The sequence below is a fragment of the Peromyscus leucopus genome, chromosome 4 (assembly GCF_004664715.2).
Source record: "Peromyscus leucopus breed LL Stock chromosome 4, UCI_PerLeu_2.1, whole genome shotgun sequence".
In the NCBI taxonomy this organism is placed as follows: Eukaryota; Metazoa; Chordata; class Mammalia; order Rodentia; family Cricetidae; genus Peromyscus; species Peromyscus leucopus.
This window is the reverse complement of record NC_051066.1, coordinates 44210234-44232674: the sequence shown is the minus strand read 5'-3', so window position 1 is coordinate 44232674 and position 22441 is coordinate 44210234. Positions and strand designations below refer to the sequence as shown.

At 36.9% G+C, this 22441-nt stretch overlaps 1 protein-coding gene across 1 annotated transcript in view; it reads right to left on the bottom strand.

Moving 5' to 3' along the window:
- Positions 1–22441, bottom strand: part of Xirp2 (xin actin binding repeat containing 2) — a 107137-nt gene that overhangs the window by 36161 nt on the left and 48535 nt on the right. Inside the window, 2 exon segments of the mRNA XM_037204845.1 lie at positions 5699–5836; positions 11798–11955. Of these exon segments, the coding sequence (XP_037060740.1) occupies positions 5699–5836; positions 11798–11955 (296 nt within the window).

Genomic DNA, 22441 nt, shown 5'->3' with positions numbered 1-22441 from the left:
TGACCTTGAAATATGATATATGTGGCATAAATTACAGGCAGTTTTAAAGTATGAGTAACTGCATTGTGCACATCCCACTGATAAAAATATATTTAGTTTGCTTGAAAATGATTGCGGGTCACCTTTATAGAATTGAAAACACACAGATGTCAGATCTCATCCATCACAAGCTGTCATAAATGTTTTCTGTAGACCTAAAATTGCCCAGGGATCCTTCCAAAGCCATGCAGTCTTTCAGAGTATGAATGTCTACATTTGCATTTTTGCAACAGCAAATGTATGTGGAAAGTACATGCCATCACCCAGCACATTGGAGAGGGCAGGAGAGGGGCGGGCAGAGATACTTTCAACTCTTGTTGAGGTTCAGGGCAGCAGTTCCATAGAAAAATCCTTTCCTGGGTGCTACACTGCAAGGAGCACTTCCAAAATGTGTGTATCCGCACCGATTCCTTTTCACTGAAGCCACAGAATGAATTAAGAAACAGAAAGAAACCAAGCAACACCCAAAAGGCAGAAGCTTCTGCGACTCAACAACTAGAGACCTCCTCAGGGATGCACAAAGATGAAGGAAAAAGAATGAAGAGACAATTCACCTAAAAAGATGGAAGACAAATGCTGAGCTTGAGAGGAAGGCACAGTATGGTAGACTATGGATTTGGGATCTGAGAGTTCTTCTGGAGGGCTGAACACATTTTAGAAGTAGGCTGCAGTAACATTAAATAACTCCGCAAGTGTATAAAGCGGTCACTGAGCTGTACCCATCAAGTGGGTGGATATTATGGCATATAAATGATATGTGAATGAATCTTCTAACTGAGGAAAAATAGAACAAGAGGATGAAAACCCTAAGAACACCAGACAGAAGCTGTAGAGTGGCACACAGGCAGGAACATGGTGGAGACAAATGGGAGTTTCTTTCCCATTACAGGTTCATTGCAGCAGGTGCTTCACACTCTATTTTGAGGTCCTCATTGAGGTTGAGAGAACTGAATTTTTAAGATGTTCCTCCCAGGGGCTGTTGTAGTGAATGAATAAAAAAATGTCCTTTTGGACTGGAGAGATGGCTCAGCAGTTAAGAGCACTGGCAGCTTCTACAGAGGGCCTGAACAGTTCCCAGAACTCACATAGCAGTCAATCATCTGTAACTCCAGTTACAGGTGATCTGAGGCCCTTTTTTGAGCTCTGTAGGCATTAGCACACAAGAAGTACACATACATACATGCAGACAAAATACTGATACAAATAAAATAAATAAATCTAAAGCATAACAATTAAAATTTAAAGTGTTCCTTTAAGTGATATTTGCCTTTTATCATGAAGGATCCACTAGGTTTTCTAGTATAGAATGCTGAAGACTCACTCCTAAAATTTTAAAGGTTGATAGGATAAATCTGAAATAAATAATAAACAGGAGGTAGTCTGAGTGGCTCAATATCCCCAGAGAGAGATAGATGCCAATCATGCCTGCTAGAAGCAAAAATGGTTTTTGAAAGGCAACATCTACATGAATGCTGTTAAAAACTAGTACTAATCAGTGGAGCAACCCAATCAAGATTCCCTACAAAGTTTACATACATACATACATACACACATACATACACACACACACACACACACACACACATTAAAGTAACCATCTCCTTATGTAGCCCAGGCTAGTAGACTAGGCTGGCCTCAAACTTGTGATCTTTCTGTTCCAATTTCCTGAGTACTGGGATTATAGGCATGCTCTACCATCCAACCCCAACTCTATTCTTCTGAAGATCTAAGTTTGTCCCACCACTAATCCCTCTTCTCCCAGTAACTGAGGTTGGCTCTTTTCTTTCATGATTTTCCTGTGGTTACTTCACAGGGCATCAGTGATGCTACTGTTAAACAGAACCATATAGCATGACTAGCCCCATATAGGAGATGAGATATCATTTGTTTAACAACTCTGGCATCAGTGGGTGTTCCTGTGTCTTGGTTCCCCTCTTTTGGGTGAGTGTCAACAGAAGAGACTCATGGGTTTGGACACTTCATTCTTTGCAGGTGGTGCTGTTTTGGGAGAGTATAGAATCTTTGGTATGTTGCCTAGCTGGCAGACGAAGGCTGCTGATGGGGGCAGAGGGCAGCTTATTACTCATATTAAGATTCTGGTTCCAGTTCTGAACGGTCTGCTTCCTGTTCTCCCACAATGCTAGGAGCAGCAATCTGCTGGCATAGACCAGGCCACTTCACTTGCTTTCTCCACCTTAAGAGACTAAAACCCCTGAAACTTTGAGGCAAAACGAGCCCCACCGTCCTTAGGGTCTTTTGTTTGGTGTTTTGTCAAAGGAAAAATAACTAAGCGTTTTCTTTCCTGCAGGTATAAAGCAAGAACAAGGGGCTTTTAATTTCACAGATAGGTCCGTTTTCAAGCTCTGTTTACTCCAATTGCTGGTCTCTAAGACAAACTGTTACCAAATAGCCAATTACCTTGAAAACTCTGACTTCAATACATTAGAAAGGAAAGGGGCAGATTAGACTTAATTATTACAACTAATGAAAACATTACTAACAGTGACATTAAATATTGTAAGAAATCCAACACAAATGCTCTTTCTTTTCACCTTAATTAAACTGGTTTCCAAATTAATGTTAGTTACTGCATGTCATCAAATTAAATATATTTGGCCAAAGGAGGACTGAGCAGGAAGATAGATCTCAAGTACTCTCAATAAGCTAAAGGGTTGCAAATGTCATCTGAGCTGACAATATCTTATGTAAGAACAGAATTAACTACCCTTCTATTGGCATGCATGTTGTCCTTCATCCCTCTTGATAAAAGTACACATTTTTAGGATGCATTTGGATTGTTTAAAAAGTCTAAGTGGATATCTAAGACAGTTGTCTCTTCTCCCTTTAGAATCAAATTTGACATTTATCTCAGATTTCTAATCAAGATTCAAATTAAAGCCTTTTTTTTAAATGTAGAGGTGGCTTATTTCATTTTCTCACAGGATTCTATGTGCAAGAGGCATCTGATAAATGCTGCTTACTAGTTTAATTTTGCCTGTGATTGCTTTATATTATAAAGTGCATTGTAGTAGCTTAGATTTATTTATCCTCAGGTAATTGTCAGATATCATTACTCTATCTAAATATAGATAATGAAACTGAAGCTTAGACAGGCCACTACAGTTCTCGATCTGGATATTTATTCAGTGTGTTGTTTTTGTTGCTTTCATGTACTTCAGTGTCCCACAGTCACAAAGCATGTCTGCATCCAATAGTAACTCACAAGAAGCACAGAGTGGTCCTGTGCTTCCTTTATCTTGGTTTCCACAGGATGTATCTTCATTGACAAACATATGCTGAGAACTTCTATGTAGATAAATCAGGTGCAGGTACTTAAGCCAGTCAGTAGACTTTGGCCACGACAAATTTTTCAGGGTGCTGAAGGCTGATATTTATTTAGTTATTTGTTTGTTTGTCTGTCTGTTTGTTTATTCTCTCTCTCTCTCTCTCTCTCTCTCTCTCTCTCTCTCTCTCTCTCTCTCTCTCTGTGTGTGTGTGTGTGATGTATGTGTGTGTGTGTGTGTGTGTGTGTGTGTGTGTGTATGTCTGAACCCCAGGAAAATGATTGTCAGTCAATCTGAGTGATAATAGAGTGAACTAAGATGGAACAAGACCAAATGATAAGAAGAAACATAATTAAAGTGGTACTTCAAACAAACAAACTGTTACTTAGTTCATATGTTGGTATAGGCATTGGATTATCTTTTAATTTTTCTTTTTAATTTTAATTCTGTGTGTGTGGTGTGTATGTAAGTTTGTTCACTTGTTTGAACAGTGTCTGTGGAAGCCAAAAGAGGGTGATGGAGCCCTAGGAGCTGGAAAGTAGGTGACTGTGAGTCATGATGTGAATGTAAGAGCAGTGTATACTCTTCATCACTGAGCTACCTCACTTCAAGCCCTAGGCATTGTTTTAATCCTTATGAACATCAACTTATTTTTGTAAATAAACCCAGAAGCTAGATTCCATTATAATCTCAAGGCACAGAGAATTTAAGGACCTTGCTAAGTGTCACACAGATCACTAAGGGAGCAGACACTTGAGCCCTGCTCTTACTCTAGTATCTGTGCCCCGACTACTGCAAAGACACCATGCTTTGCCAGTCTTCCAGCTACTAATATACCATCTCTTTTGCAAACTTTCCCCCAAATTTAATGATAGAGAATTGTACAAGTCAGCTCTTATACACCACAGGAGCCAAAACCAACTCCTCATTTGTGAATGAGATTTGGGTGTACCATGGATTTATTGTATGCTTCCAGATGTGAATACAACTTCACAATAACGTACATACTGAAGGTCATATTTATAATCAGATGAAATAAAAACATGGAGTCAACTGCTTGAAAGCTATTGCAAATTTCAGAATGGAGAGTACAGTGTTAAACTAAGCACAGGTCCTTCTAAGCATGGTGGGAAGGCCTTATGCAACTGCAAAAAATGTGTATATCCAAGGCCTACTCAACATGTGAGTATCAGAGATTGAACTGAACTCTGATTTGTGAATCCCAAAACTTGTGGTCTGAAGTTTATAGCACAGTTTTTCTAATAGTAATGTATCTACAAATATGTACTTACTTCTGTGAGGAATTGGTTACTTAAGTTATTAACATACTTATGTTTTATATTTTTGACAAATTTAAGCTAAACACCCCATCTATACTTGACTTACTTTGTTTCCTGTGTCCAAACAATTACATGTGAGATCACAGATATACCATGTCTTACTTTCTTGCTCACATTATACATGCTTAGGCATCATTAGAATTACTGCAGTAAGTATATTTAGCTAATTATATTACACCTTTCCACCCTCCAGACAAAGCTAAAACAAGATAACTATTGTTCAGGTATTAGACTTTTAATCATTGCTCCTGATGCCTTAACTATTTACTTACTTGCCACACATAGCACCTGATTCATATTTACAAAATTTATTTCGCTTTACATTTTTTGTATTTTTTAAATAAAACACATCCACTTTGTTTTCTATTGCAAAATTTCATATCCTAGTTTATTCCTTTCTTAAGGAAAACACAGGCTCAAAGTACAGCTGTTTCCACTGAAGTTGTGAATTTTATGAGTGCCGAACTCTGTCGGATGGGTTTTCACATTTAAAAACCATTATATCTCATGAAAATATTTGATGATACATGTTACTGAAATAGCGAAATAGGAAAAGTTTATATGCCAGAAGTCATATTATGCGGTTTTATGTAACATCTGGGTCCTACTCTTTGATGTTTGATGATTTTAAAGAAAAAAAAATAAGACTCCCCACAACAAATCCTGAATAATGCTTCATATCTCAACTATGCAAACAACCAACAGATAGTTTATCATGAATCACAACTTAGATGCAGACACTCAATGTAAACATTGCTCTCAGCATGTCTATTTACTTGTTGACTAAGTTATACTATTTAACTTTCATTTATGTCTGAAACATAAGACACTGAAGGAGAACATTCCAACAGGGCTCACATGGCAAAATTTTTCAGCTGAATAAATCAACACACCGATATGCTCTTATTATTTTTCTAAATGACAATTTTTTAAATGGGCAATGAATTAACTCTATCACCAGAGAAGGAGTGTTTCTGCATTGGTGAGAGCAAATTCACCTCTAAATGAGTTACCCATCACCCACAGTGGTGTTACCTGTTCAGATCTGCTCTGGTGTTGGTATTGATACTCAGAAAAACCATTACAGGTTGAAGTCACTTCATCCTTTTCAAATTGTTTCTTCATCTTGGCTAAACCACCAGGCACTGTGCACACTTCAGATTCTTCCATGACCTACAGTGATTTAAAAGACAATTCAGTGTTTCATCTATACAGTCAGTGTGCTCAGGCTATTTTTGCATTATAATTGTCAGTTATTGGTGGATGGAACACAAAAGGAGATATTGACATAAAATGATAAAAAATAAATAAATAAAATGATTGTGGTAGACTTCCACTAAAACTAAACTGTCCAGTTGTTTTGCCATTTACCAGAGTTTTTATAAATTGCATCTTCAAAACCCTGAGTATTATTACTCTGTTTCAGATAAATCGTGATGTCTATATTAGATTGAATACTATATTCCTGTAATAATATACTAGATGACTTGTGAGTATGAGAATAATGAAATGAATTACAACTCAAAGTAAAGCTGTCATTCAAATCTCAAACATCTGTACAGGCATCAGACACATTATCAAGAATAATAATTCAAATCTCTTTTAGTAGCATCAAGTTTTATTTCAATTATTTTGGATGAACAAAATAAAGTGCCTTATGCAAAATGACTTAAAACTGTCAGTAAAACCAGCAGCTTCTGGAGGTACAGTGTTAGGTGAGTTTTACACACATTATGTTTCCATCGGTTGACTCTAGGTATCCTGCGAGCTATGGACATCAATTATCTACATTTTAATCTAAAGAACCTGAGATTTAGAGTTGTGAAACAGCTTATATCCTTAAATGCAGGACATTAAGTGAAGGCATTAAATCCGAATCACAGCTGTCTGTCTCAATCATAGCCTCAGTGAATAGACAGGGAAACAGCTACTCTTCACTAGAACTGGCACATCTCAATTTGGCTTTGAGCACCGGCATGTCAGAACCAAGTAGCATGAATAGGAGGTTTGACTAGAAGGGCATATTTTTAGATGAGAAAACTGATCTCTGTACATAGCTTGGGAAACAACTTGCTGGGTACTGAGGAGCCCTGTCAGATTATAGGACTCACAGGGAAGTGCAAAAGAGCCTAGGGCTTTCATTTTGATGATTCAACAACTTCCATAGCCAAGCAGACACTCAAGCCAGGATGGGATGCCAAGTGACAAGCAACCCGACCCCATGTCAGCCCTTTGCCTTAGAAGCTTCTAGTCCTACATGTGAGTGGGTGGAGGTTCAGTGACATTTGAAGCTGCAGCAGGACTTCTGATGTCTGGTCCAGGGATGACATAAATAGCCCTGGGAGCCCAGGGCCGTATAAGCCACAGGAGTCACAGGATAGTGACAGATAGGTCATATCCTACTCACTCTGGATACCTAGGGTCCTGGAATCTTTACCCAAAATATGGGGCTTCTTGGAAGGCTGTGAGAAGTACATCTATGTCAGACCTGATATGGGAGTGCTAGAGTCTGAACTCATACAGAGTTATATGAATTCCAGTCAAACACTGGACTGTTTGTATTACCATAATAACTTTTCTCTGGCTTCATGCTTTCTCAATCATTTCAGAATTGCTCAATGGTAAGATAAATGGTGGCATACGTCTTATGTATTCCATATATACTCTCCAATTATTAAAAACCTTAAATGTAATTCCTAATTAATTACAGACATTTGATATATGTGAAGGTCATGAGAAAGTTGGAGATCCACTTTGAAATTAAAGAGAGTAAAGAAACACAAATGTGAATTAAAGCTGCAATATTTCTTCTAACCCCATCTATCAATATTTTGAATAAGGGCCTCCTTGAATAGATAATATTGCAAATAAGATATAAGTTTTAGATTTTAGGAATTAAGTAATTATTGTCAAGAACCTTACTATTTAAAAAACTATAAGCAATGCAAAATCATATGCAAATTAATTTCTTAAGCCTCAGTAATAATGTCAAAAATTAGATACTCTTCAAAGAAGTATCTGTTCTCAGCTTGCCTGTACTGATTGCCTCTTACCTACCATGTGGATTAAAATACAGCTATAGTCATCCCTTTCTTTTGACATCTACTTTGGGAGCAGACACATTACACATACTCAAGTGCATAGAGCTGCACTTGATTTTTCATAACCTTGTGAACATTAGTACTCCAGCTATGGTTGGTGACACTATGACACATCATAGCTATTGGCCAAATTGGGTCAGATACATATCCCCAAAGGAGGATAATAATGGTGCTAAGATTGCCTTGGACTAGTCTTGTAGAGGAAAGGCTACCCAAATGAGAGGCAGGATTGCAGTTTGTAGTCGTATCTGGAGTGACACCTGCTCACAGGATCACTCTAGTGGTCTCGCTTTGTTTAGTACCATGCTCTGAATGTTCCAACTAATGTGTACTACTTTTAATGACCTCATACCTGAGGTTTGGGTTTGTAAATAAGAATCTAATGGATATGTAAATAATAATTAGTTAATTTAAATGCTCAACACTTAAACCTAGGTAAATATATTACCAGTCACCAATTTAAGATGAAAGTCCTAATCAATGACCAAGAATGGTTTTGGGTTACTAGGACTAAAAAAAAAGAAAAGAAAACAAAAAAAAAAAAAAAAAACAAAAAAAAAAAAAAAAAAAACAACAACAACAAAAAAAAAACAGCAGTGCTGTGGATATAGCTCTGTATGCTGTGAATGTATTGCTCTGATTGGTTGATAAACAAAATGCTGATTGGCCAGTAGCCAGGCAGGACAAATAGGCAAATAAGCAAATAAGGAGAGTTGTGGGAAGGCTGGAAGGCTGAGGCAGAAGATGCCAGCTCGCTGTCCAGGGAGCAACATGTAATGGCACACAGGTAAAGCCACAGAACACATGGCAACATAGAGATTAACAGAAATGGGCTGAGTTTAAATGTAAGAGCTAGTCAGCGGTAGGCCTGAGCAAATAACCAAGCAGTTGTAATTAATATAAGCTTCTGAGTGATTATTTTATAAGCAGCTGTGGGGTCCGTGGGACTGGTAAGGACCAGAGAAAACTTCAGTTACATCACATAATTTGAGAAGTTGGACAAAAAGTGATTTTTCATTCTTAGTTCTGATAAAAACCTGACCTAAAGTTCCTGAAGCTTCTATTTTATGAACTGGACAGGGAAATATGTCTTTTTACAAATTTATGGTGTGTGCTAAAAAAGATAAAGAGAATGAAGTTACCCTGTAGAATCTGGCATGTAATTTGTTGCTCAGTACACATTACTTCATTCTCTTTTTTTGGGCCGTCTGCAGACTGCTGCTGTTCCATGAGCATGATGTGAATCCTGAGCTGCCATTGCCAGCTGGCAGTCAACACAACAGGAAATTGTGGATCACTGTTAGCTGTTCAAGCATATTGGACTCGGTTTGGGTTGAATCTGTGACTTCTAGATTTTCCACTTGCAATGTTTGTGTCAGCTGTGTGGAGAGTCAGTCACAAGTAGCTTCATTGGGCTAAGTGCTGAAGCATTTGATGCCACTGACAAACAAGACTTTCATTTTACTTTGTTTTTCTCTGTTTATCGGATTTTTTTGTGTGTGTTTATAAATGTTCTTCTTCATTGCAATATTTTCTCCATCATAATATTTGAGACACATTGAAGTTTGAGGGTCAAAACACTCTCTTGTATGAAAACGGAACATTAAATATAGTTAAAAGAACATTGGCATACAGATCTAGGAATTTAACTTAGTAATTTTCCAGTCGTTTATAAGTAATTTTCACCAAATTTTTGGCCTATAACATGGGCAGAAATGAGAACAATCATATTCCTTTATGTAGAAAATTTCTGTCTTGGTTACTGTTATTTATTGAACAGAATCATTTAATTTATCTGTGTCCATTTTAGTTAAGCATTCAATAGCCTACATATACAATACAGCATAGTCCATGGACAGTTAATCAGACCCAATAACAGCTCATTCTTCACAACCCATGCATTGGGGAAGAACTCCTTACAGCATACAGTGAGATCTAACTTACATCTTGCAGGCAGAGCTGGGCAGTTCCACCTCATTTCTGATCACTATGATAAGAGGATTGGGTGTATGAACCATAAGAAGTGATTCTGGTTGCCGGGCAGTGGTGGTGCACGCCTTTAATCCCAGCACTCGTGAGGCAGAGGCAGGCAGATCTCTGTGAGTTCAAGGCCAGCCGGGCTACCAAGTGAGTTCCAGGAAAGGCGCAAAGCTACACAGAGAAACCCTGTCTCAAAAAAACAAAAACAAAAACAAAAAAAACAAAAACAAAAAAAAAGAAGTGATTCTGGTTCAAAGCACATTGTTCGAAAACAGTAACAAAACATCAAAAATGGTTGCAATACACTTCCTTTCACTAAATCCTTGATGGGAATGTTTTTCAAGAAGAACGAGTCAGTTTTCCATTGCAAAAAGAGTTTTTCTTGTTGTTTCTTAAGGTTGAGGGATTATTTTTCTTTATAACATTTCATATTTTGCCAATTTGAAGATACAAACAAACATTGTGGCGAAAACCCACCACAATGAGCAGTAGTAAACACAGCACCGAGTGTGAGTACACTAGAGTGATTTTGGTATTCCTAACAGCTAGATAATGGGGAGGGGAATAAAATAAAGGTAGCAGAAGTCAATAGATCATGAAATGTTAAGGCTAGAGAAATATCATTCAGTGACTAAATAGAGTTGACATCTTTTCTAGGACTACTTTCAATCATTAGAATTCTTTTTTATTGCAAATAATTGGCTGTATGCCCATTTTTAGCATTTGTTTTTTTAGCACCTTATATTTATAAATCATACCATGATACTAATCTGTTTTATGGCACATTGTCCAATTGTGGGAAAAGAGCTAAGTCTTTCTAAGTAAAACCATTGTTTACTAAATAGCAAATACTTAATGAGGCATTTTCTCATCTTAGAAACTATCAGATAGCTTATAATTTCTTTTTCTAGGATTCTATACATTTTGATGTTGCTTTTTCTAGTTATTTAGAACTACTGTGGCATGACATTCTTTAATGCTCCAGCAGGGGGTGCTCACTGTGAAGACTAGCAGAAAGTGATGTTGAGCTGATACTGTTTGTTTTGGAAGTGATCTAGTTACTCATGTCACTTCTCTACACTCATTCCAAATCTATGCAGTATCTAAAATGTATTTTAATGACTATGTAGAAACTTAAATGTCATCTGCAATTGCGGGGCTGTTAATGAGTTTGGCACAGTCAGCCTTGTCTCTAAATAATTTGTAAATGTTGAGTAGCTATTTTTAAATACTACCTTTGGGAACCTTTCTCTCTTTCTGTCTCACTCACAGTCTCTCTCTCTCTCACACACACACTTCATGGCTAATTTGGGGATTATAATTATGAAAGAATGTTCTCATATTTCATTAAGCTGAAGGGCACAAAATACAGAATCCAACAAATTCTTTTGAACATCACTTTATTATGGGTTGGCTATAAAATTGGTGGTCTTTCTGAATCTCAGAGTTTCCCATAATCATAATTGGTTTAGTAAAGTGCCTGCATTGATAATCTCTCTCATTTCTATGTTGATTAAGCCTCTCCTAATGGAGTCAGTGCATACAGAGAAAAGCAAAAGAATTGTACTGCAAGAGAATTTAAATGAATGATACACAAGGCAAAGGAGGGCACACATAAGCCCACATTATTAAAATTTGAAATTAATTCTCAACCATCCTGAGGAGAATAGCTATAGGTTAAGTGGCAATGATGACAATAATAACACATTTATGCAGTGCCTCCTGGCTTCCACAAAAATTACCTCCTTGGTTCTTCCCCAAGACCCTGTGTGGTAGATGATTATTCCCATTCCTCAGTGCAGGAAACTGAAGCTCAGGGTGGGGTCAAGAGAATAGCTCAAGTTCATTCAACCATCAAACAGCACATCCCTGCTTCAAGTCAGAAGGTCTGAATTAGATTCATGATTTTATTTATTTACTTTTTAAAATTCTTTTGCTCTTCTGTAAGAAATAACCTAATGCCTAGTACTATTCTTGTTTTTCAAAAGTAAGGGAGAAGTAGGTACAGACAGCATGCATATCACCTTATGCAAAGTTCTGCAGAGTTGCTTACATTAGCTGAGAAGCTGCGGGTGTCACCCCTGGAAACAGCTGCCTGGTATCTTGCCATCCGCTCCTTCAGGGAGAGTGCCTCCAGGAGTTCAGATTCGCCCTCGCCGCCCTCACTCCAAGCAGTACTGGCTTCTCCTGGCTTTGTAAGGTTGGAGGTCACTGAAAACAAGTGAAGGATTTTCAGATAGGTGTCAACTTGAGAAGAAAACAGCATTAAGTTATGGCCAGCAAGGGATTCTAATGTACTTGGTCTCCTAACCCACACTGTAAAGTACTACAACATTTTCAAGGCTTTTCTGTCAATTTCTTTCCTCCAAACTTCGGGGCAAAGCTAGAAACTGCCCATACAGGAGGATATACTTATAGAAACGCTATTGCCCATCTCTCCCTTCTGCAGCTAGTATGATGAGAAATGATGATTTATTAATAGAGACATAATCTAAATAATTAACATTCTTCAAGCACTATATGCTGCATTTATGCTAAATATTGCATAAACATCCCATTGGCTTCTCTAACATTATTGGTAGACGCTATTTCCTAAGGTTTACATGGGCAAAAAAGAAGTACATAGTAGTTAAAACAACAACAACAACAACAAAAGCTCCTCCGGATCACACAATTCCTAAGGGGCAAGTTTTAGTATAGCTGGAATGAATACTGAGCAAGTAAGACATTGTTCTTTGCATTTTTTCCTATACCTCAACTCAGAAGGAGGTATATGTAGCTAAAACTGAAGATTACAGACTGTAGATCCTTTCCTTTTATTTGCAAGGCAGATGCCCCATAAGAAAGAGCAATAGCATCATTAGAAACAACTCTGTCTATTGTTTTTCCTATTAAATCATCTACCAGGCACAGAAGAGTTCAGCAGAGCAATAGACTGATTGCAAGTTTACAGAGTGATGGTAGCTAGAAGCAGAAGGATCTTAGCAACTCTAAGCCAGTCTAAACACATACTTAGACATAAGAGAACATATGCCTCAGTATTAACTTTCAGTGAAAGGAGCATGAGGACTCCTGTCGTTATGTGACTGTCCACTAGTAGATAGCGTGTGCCAGAACTGGTCTCAAAGCTAGGTTTTCTTATTTAATCTAGTGCCTTTATGCTACCACTTTGATAGATGGTTTACTATTCACTCTAAGATGAGTTTGTGTGTGTGTGTGTGGAGTGTGTGTGTGAATGTGCAAGTGTGTATTCACCCCTTAAGCATGCACCCCATACTTCGCACTCTAAGGACTTGTAGCTTCTGGTGTAGTTTATTATGTAGGTGGTTTAATATAACTACACTGGACCAAGGCCTTAAACACTACAAGCAATTATATGTCAAGCCACTTCCTTCTTCCCCTCTTTCTCCTCAACCCTTCGACTCCATATTAAAACACCTTATTTCACTTAGGTACACAATGGTTGATAAACACAACTTCTACGGCTCAACAATAATTACAACAACTTGTATCTTAACCCCCTGTCTAGGTATCTGTGACTTGTCCAAGTATATATTTTGTAGGTTTTAATCAAAGTATTTTATTTAACATGTTTTAAAATACAAACTGTAGAATATCAAGAAGTTGGGTTCTATAAGCACTGTGATTGACTCTACCACACTGGTACATTCACAAAATCAGCTATCTTGAAGTTCAACTTCCATCCAAATTCTTATATTATATGACTGCGATATTTCTGATAAAAACATTGCCACAATCACCATAAGTCTTTCACATGCTAAGGAATAGATATCCTAATTTTTCCATGTGTAAAATCCATCTTCACAGAAATGTTCTGTTATGGTCAATTGAACTAGTCTCACTTCATTATGAATAAGAACCATATAGATTTTTATGGAATATGACTCACTAAACATTTTTTTGTAATGTAAGTATGATTTTGCATACTAGTTACAAATATCATCCCTTTGTGATTAAACTTAGCCTAACCTAACCTAACCTGTTTATTTTTTATAAAATTTACAGATATTGTTTATATAGGAAGTATTCATTTCTTATCATATTTCACCTTCTGGGAAAATGTTCAATGTTATTATTAAAATAATCACTGGTCAGAGTGTTCAGAGCTTTAGATCTCATTGCCTCATAGCCTAATGGGCGGGGAAGAAACCACTGCACTTTTTGATGGGTTCTCCAACCTTTCTCTCTATCATTTATAAGTAACTGCATACTCTCATAGAGACATGGAGTGTAAAAATCATAATGAACCAACAGGAAACTACAGTGCTTCCAAATCTTTTAAATCAACACTTGCTGATTTCTTTATGGGGAAATAAAATAATGCTCCTTTCCTTATTCTCTAAGCCAGGCACCAGGTCCTCTTAACATGGTGCTGATCACATCTGACATAGTATTTCATCCTTGACTTCAGCTCTTTCCTTAGGGATGTGTGGAAGAAAAGATGTGTGGGTGAGTTGGTGCATCTCACTATTTCCTGCTTTAAAACACATGAGTGTCACTGAGCTTAGAGAACAGCACAAACAAGTTTAGAATGTTACTCAAAGTAGAAGGTAATAAAAGAAGAAATAAATATGTTTGTTGTCAAGTAGTACCCATGGAAAAGCAGAAAATAATGAAAACGATTGCTGTGAATAAGACAGGAGAATAAACTAAGTGTCCCATGAAGAAGAGAAAATTACAAATATTTAGACATACCATTAGGAAACCTCATAAGTATTAACTGCACAGAAAGACTTTATTAGAAGTTTTCTGTCTATGTGCCTCTACAGGTAATTCATTGTGTGGATAAGTAAAGTTATATCCACAGAAGAAGGATGGATCCCCTGTTGTTTCCTGAGCTCATGGCATCACTATGCTTAGAATCCACCACACTCTAAGTACACAATTTCCTTTATTGCTTATACTGAGGCAATTGCCAATTCATTAAAACATTAATTCTTCATGTAACATAGTAAACAACATAAAAAGAAATAACATACAGAGAAGTACTTTGAAAGAAAATTAAATATTAAAAAACACAATCTGTCATAAAGACAAGTTTCAGATACCAAAGACAAGAATGTCTTTCATTAAGTGTTCTATTTGTCTTAGGAAAAAGATGTACATGATCATGTTTGTAATATAATTCATCTATAAAACATAAAACTCAAGTTATTATGTCTGTTCTTATTTTATCACCTCACAAAACATCATGTAACTAGAGGTTACATATATGCTTTTCTTCTAAAACTTTTAGAAACAAACAAACTCAGTCAATTGACATCTTTTCCCACACCACAGAAATTCATTATCCTTTTCTTGTTTTCCTGTCTAGGGAGCTCATGTTTAAAGCAGTTTTTAAAGTACACTGGTGTGATATTTTTGCTCTGAGAATTCTTGTCCAATTATTCACATCTGCACAATCAATCAAAGAAGATTTTGGATTTACCAGTCTGTGTTTCTCAGAACTGAGACAATAATGAATCTCAGTGGCCAGACACTAACTATAACAAGGGACAGTCAATGAGATTATTTCAACCTGGGTTCTTCTCCTGCTTCCACAAGTCTGCTGTCAAAGGAAGAGTTTTTAGTGATATGCAGTGATTCCCATCAACAAACACCTCAAAAGTGTCATTTGTACATTTAGTATGAACTATCCTAGTGTGAAGTACCCATTTTGAACATTTCCAATTTGGACTTAAACAGTTTATACAAGTTACATATTAGCAAAAAAAAAAAAAAAAAAAAAAAGGTGATGGACATGCCTCATCAAACAATTATCCTAAAATATTAAATGTTGTAAATTCAGTCTTAATGTCTTTATACAGCAGCAATGTAAAATAAAGGCCAGTATCCTGATACATAAATCCAGGGTCAGTGTGTTACTACAAAATGCTGCCAGGATCATAAAACTGTCTGCACATAAAATGCCTGGTGTGGCAGAGTTCACAGGGACAAGAGCTTTGTCACTGTCTCATTTATTAAGCCAGATTTCTTGTCAGCATGTTTTTTAAACGCAAATACTTCTCATTGCTTTTGAAATATGGGAGGAATATTTACAGACTGTAGCTCTGGAAAAAGTCTTAGTCAAAGGATGACTGCATAATAAAAGAATAGATTCCATGGGTTAAAATACAAACATTAGACATTAGACACTTTAAAACTGACTTATTTACATATAATTTAAATTTATGTGAATCATGTCTTTTTTTTTGCCTTTTGTCTACTAAACACAGACTATGCAAAACTTTATAACATATTGAAATGTCACAATGAAACCTATTATTGCATGCAATCGATACCAGGCAAGCCAAATTCTCAGCAAAGATCAAGGAGAAATCAAAAGACAAGAGAGCTTCAAGATTTGAGAAAAACACGAGAAATACTAAGGTAATAGGGGAGGTCATAGATTGAAAATGAGCAACATATTAGCAACAGCATGAAGTAGATTACAGACACAGAGAATAGAGAAAAATTTAAGCCACACACATCACATTGTAAGATATAGTAGAGAAAATACATTGTTGAAAATGATATTTTGATGTAAATGGAAATAGTTACCATAATTCAGAAATTACCTTAATCAAATACCATACCAATTTGTTGGTAAAGATTTGTGAACATTTCAAGTTTAAGATGCAATCAGAAATTTATAATTATCCAGACAAATGAAGAGTTTCTGTGATGAAATAACAATATTCAGACACTCGTAGTTCTCCTCGTTATTCCTTTTATACACTGAACATTGTGAGGAACTACATAATCAGATATTGGCTAATGAAAAGGTAGCTGTGTGACCCAAACAGTCTGTGTGAATCTAAACTGATAACCATGAGGAAAAGAATAAAAGCATCCATTTTAGCCATATAGCAACAGCAACCAGTCAAAAACAAGGACAGGTTCTTAGATAGTTCTTCCACATGAAGATATATATAAGACCAAATGTGTTAGTTATTGAATTAATAACAAATTAAACTTCATAATGAAGAACAGAGATTAAGAATAAACTCAGAAGAAATGGGAAATGAACCTAAAGCCATCTAGAAAGAAAATTTTGGACAAAATATATTAAACATGAATAAGGAGAAGCTTTCTAAGATATATACGTGCCAGGCAAAATCCTCATGGAAACAAATTATACTGGTTAAGATAGAGGACTATTCTATTGATGAAAGACAATACTATCTAATACCTGTGGATCTCCATGTGCTCATTATCATTGTACAGAAATAGAAGATAACATCAGCAAAAAAAAAAAAAAGACATTTAGGAAAGGATGCCCATAATTATCTCCTTTCATTTTACCAGAGTAAATTAAAAATAAATGGTTTTAACAATGTAATTAATAAGACTTACTTTAGTACATGTACAAAGAACATAGGATGTCTTCATTATCCTCCAGATCTTTCACCTTCTTGGAGGAAAACACATATTTATAGTGCCAAATGGTAGTGTGCTTAGGTAAGTTGGAAGCTTACAGGTAGCACTATGGGATGTTGGGGGAGTGTTGTTGGGGACAGCATCTGAAACACCTGCTGTTCTATGTATGATATATATATATATATAAAAGAAGAGAGAGAGAAAAGAAAAAACAAAAAAAAATTGTGTAAAAACTGGTGTGCTTTGCAGACACCACATGTGGTAAATGAAGAACAGGTTGGGATGAAGTGTTAAATATTTTTTCAAGTGATCAAAATCTTTAGAAGACCATGGGTAGTTTATAAAATGATTTCAATCGAATGTTCTGATGTATAAATACCTCAAAACAATTTATACAAAGTTTATAGTGGGAAGAAAACTGGAATTGGATGTGAGGAACATAAAAAATTCAAGGTCAAATATTTTAGACTAAATATGCAGGAGGAAAGAAAACTCAAGATGGAGACTAAGCAATGGGTTCAAGTGTTCAACTTCAGTACAGAATACTGATAAACCAGCAAAATGCCAACATCATTGAAATATGGGAGAAGAATTGGAAATGATTTACAAGTGATAAACAAGAGCAGGCCTGTGTAAAGTCAGACAATTTTATTTAATACTTTTGATCATGCTGAGGGAAGGACTGTTGTTACACTTTTTTTTTCAGGTAAGTAAGCAGAGATGCAGAAGGTTTATAAAGCTTTCTCCTTGTCACATGGCTGGTGAGCTTTAGAGCTGGAGGAATAGCTGGGCCCTCTGTGTCTAGTTCCCTGGCTTAGCCACAATTCTCAGGAATCTGTCAGGAAGGACACGTGTCCAGAAACCAGCCAACTATTAGCTTCTCTAGTTAGCACTTGAAGGAAAATTCAAACAGATGTCTTTGATGGCTGATAGTCATTGTCAATTTGAACACATCTGGAATCAACTAAAACCCAATCAGTTGGGCACGTATTGAGGGGTTTTTCTTGGCTGGATCATGTGAGGTAGGAAGACCCACCATAAAGTTGTGTTGTACCTTCTGGTGGCAGCGTAAATAAAAAGACACAGAAGGACAACTTTGTTTTTTGTCAGCTTGCCTTCAGTCTTCCCGCCACACTCATCTGTTCTGTTGCTGAGGCATTCCTTCCCTGGTATTAGAGCCTGCATCTTTGGGATTCTGATGTATACTGAAGACCAGCTAAGACATCCAGCCTCTTGGACTGAATAATTACCCGATTCTTGGCCTTTCACCCATAAGAGAGACACTACTGGACTAGCCAAACCACAGCCTGTAAGTCAATCTAATAAATCCCCTTTGAATACATAGCACTTCTTTCTATCACTTCTGCTCCTCTAGAGAACACTGACTAATACAATGTCCTTCTGTTGTGAACTGATTCACATCACAGATACAATAAAACATCTAATAGACTCCCAGATGGCTAACATAGTTATAATTATGACTTAAAAGAGACTCTAAGGTTCAAAAGCAAGTAAAGCTGTCTAGAAGGAAAAAGTGATATCAACTATTTTTCTGTGAAGTTTCTCTGATATCAATATTAAGGTCCTCAATTTTGTTGCAAGAAGCAGGCAAGAATGTGATGGTGGGTCCAATGGATGTCTGTGAGGCCAAGGAAGTCTTAGAAACCACAATCAAGAAGGCAACTCCCATTTCAGTGATATAGCAGTTGCCTTGCTATTTTATTCTGGATGTATTATAAAGAAGTCAACTGTTTAGTACTTGGGAAATTGATTTAGAAGTAAATGGAGAAAGTGCTGAGCTAAACTCTGTCAAATCTAAATAGATGACCTATAACCAAGTTTGGATTTGCATGCAGAATATGATACCATTAGACAGCACATAGCATTCCATTAGCAGAAATACATTTTTCTATAATTTTAATATTTGCATATCTCTCAGCTAATAAGAAACTCCATCTCTGTAAGCATTCAAAGTACTCCTGCCCTGCCAAATATGTAGTCAATTTGAGATTTTATATTCTTATCCTTATTTGAATATTATAAAACCAGGAAATAGATAATAAAATGAAAGAGCAAGTGTTAAACCCAGACTTGCATAAATCACAATTTTTAACCACAATGAGGGAGGGAAGAAGAATAAAATGAGCACCAATGGATGCCACAGTAGCACAGAAACTACCTTGTAGCATCCTTCTAGGATGGGGACAGACTGTCTCTTCAACTCATCACCCTGTTATCTTAAGACATTATGCTGTTCCATGTGTACTTGTAACTTCCACTAATTCCATCCCTGCCTCCAACTGTACTGAACTTTACTCATTCACAAAGGTGTGTCTCTTCACTGCAATGCAGAGGACTGGCTCTTATCTCTTTATCCTGTCTTCTCCATCTAGTCTTGTGTACCAGATACCAGAAGGGAGCCTGTAAATGAAGTTTCCCAGGAGAATAAGAAGAGAAGATTCAGCCTAATTTGGCCAAAATATGAGTTGACCTAAAGATGCTTATATCCTACACCCTAGAACATATGATACATTAACTTATACAAAAACAAAGTAATCTTTACAGATGCTGTAGAACTAAGGATCTTGAAATGGAAAGATTTTCCTGGATTCTCCATGTGGGTGAATTGCAATCCCAAAGAACTTCAGATATGAAACAAGAGATGCAAGAGACTAGCAGAGTAGGGACAGAGGGAAGAAAGAGAGGAAGGAGGAAGGAAGGGAGAGGTGAGGGAGAGGTGTGTGTGTGTGTGTGTGTGTGTGTGTGAGAGAGAGAGAGAGAGAGAGAGAGAGAGAGAGAGAGAGAGAGAGAGAGAGAGAGAGAGAGAGAGAGAGAGAGAGAGAGAGAGAGAGAGAGAGATTTTCTGCACTGCTTTGAAGGTGAAAGTAACACAGGCAGGATGTGGCTTCTGAAAGGTAGAAAGAGCAGGAGACAGATGCTCCCATGAAGTTCCTTGTAGGAGCTTGGCCTAAAAGATGCCTTGATTTCTGCACAATGACTCTCCTTTGAGACACCAAATTCCTACAACTGCAGTATAACAGAGTTTTCTGATGTTTGTGGTCATCTGTGACTAAAACAATAGGAAATTGTACTGACTTGTTTTATGTCAACTTGACACAGCCTAGATTTATTTAAGGAGGTGGAACTTCTATTGAGAAAATACCCTCTTGAGATTGGCCAGTGGACAATCCTATTGTGCATTTTTTAATTAGTAATTGATATGGGAGGACTCAGTCTACTATATGTAGTGTCACCTCTGGAAATGTGGTCCTAGAGTATATAAGAAAGCAGGCTGAAAAAGCCTTGGAAAGCAACCCAATAAGCAGTGTTCCTCCATGGCCACTTCCTCAGATCCTGCATCCAGATTCCTGGCCCAATTTTCCTGGATGGTGAACTACAAGCTGTGAGATAAAATAAACTCTTTCTTCCCTAAGTTGCTTTTAGTCAAGGTGATTATCACAGCAATTTAAACCTTAGCTATGACAGAAACCAACATAATCATTCATTATACACATACAGATACCTGTCCAAGTAAGAACACACACACACACACACAACACACACACACACACACACACACACACACACACACACACATTACAGACAGACAGACAGAAAGAGAGCACATTTGGGTGGAATGTCCATTTCATTTATAATCTAACAATAACTTGCTCTATAGATTTTCCATATGCCTTTTCAAGATCCTAACATACTATGGGAATGACTTCTGGTAGAAAAGCAATTACGAATGAACAGAATTTAAAAGGAAATTTGATAATCATTACAATGAAAATATTGCCAGTTTGGGCATATTTGAGAATTTAATCACATTGCTATTAAACATTTTTAATTAATTGCTTAGCTTAGAGAATTGGCCTGTTTAAAAAATCAATAATTGAATGAAGTGATTTAAGTTTCATTGAAATGGTCAAATAAGTTGAACCATTAAATGCTTGTAGATGGTTTATATTTCTCGGTGTAAGCTTCCTGTTGGCCATTTTTCTTTTCTATAACAATCAAACCTCTCACACCATAATAACCTGCCAGTTAAGGAGTGCCTATTATGAGATCATCATTTTCCTTGCATTATACATTGATTTCCATATTTCGTAGAGATTTTATTCCTGATTTACTGATGAGGAAATGAACACATGATAAAAGTCAAGGTCTGGGGAAACATTGCCGTGGTAAAGTGCCTGCTGTGTAAGCATGAAGACCCAAATTTAAATCACTCAAACACACATAAAATATTTTAAGAGTCAAAGGTTTTGGAGGACTGCTTGGAACAGTGATTTCCAGAATTGGCAAGACCATTGCACACATGAACTCATTGTGATCCGTGGTTGCATGCATAAGACCTGTATAAGACTCAATCAGCCAAAATTCTAGAAGAATAGAGGGACTCCCAAAGCCCCACCCACAGCTGAGGAGGTGTTGGTAATTAGTGGCTGCTGAGAAGGAAGCTAGGGTGTGGCCATTGTAGGTTGCCCATGTTCCTGTGGATGGTCCTATATATACCCATGCATATACTGGCGGTGCTAACAGACTCAGTAGGTTTAGCAAATGGAACACACAGTTGAGTGGGAGAAAGGATAGAGCTATTCTAGTGTGAGTTTGAGGGAAGGGAGGGGGGATGAGATTTGATCAAAACTGTATATGTATGAAAGTCTCAAGAATAAGTTAAAATATTTTTAAAAACCTGGGCACACACATCTGAAATCCTAACAATAAAGGGATAGACAGGTCGATTCCTACAGCCGACTGGCTAACTGACAAAGCAAATCAGTGAGCTCTGGGTTCCTGGGAAGACAATTCTCAAAATAAAACAAACAGCAATAAGCCACCGGATGTTGACCTCTGGGACTCAAATGCATGTAGACCAGCATACACAAGTGCACACAACAAACATGCACTAATACATACACTGTACACACACATACACATGTACATACAACAATGCAACCAAATACACAATGGCTGAACCTACTTGAGTTTCGGGCTTTTGCACTTGTTTTGTTCTGCACATTCTCTTACGTAAAGATGCTTTTACTAAAATAAGATCTTTACATTTTCAAGTAAATTCTAATTAAGGATATGAATCCCTCCTCCTTCCCAAATACCTACATATTTATCTCTTTCTAGGTATTGATTTCAGTCTAATCTAAGGCAGATTAAAGAAAAAACAGCACATTGAGTTTCTGCAGCTCTAACTGGATCCTTTTTCCTTCTTATAAGCTTGCGTTCAGAAGTGAACATCACAGTAGATTGCTCATTCACATTGCTTTGGTAGTTACAGAGATAACACTGATGGAAGGTT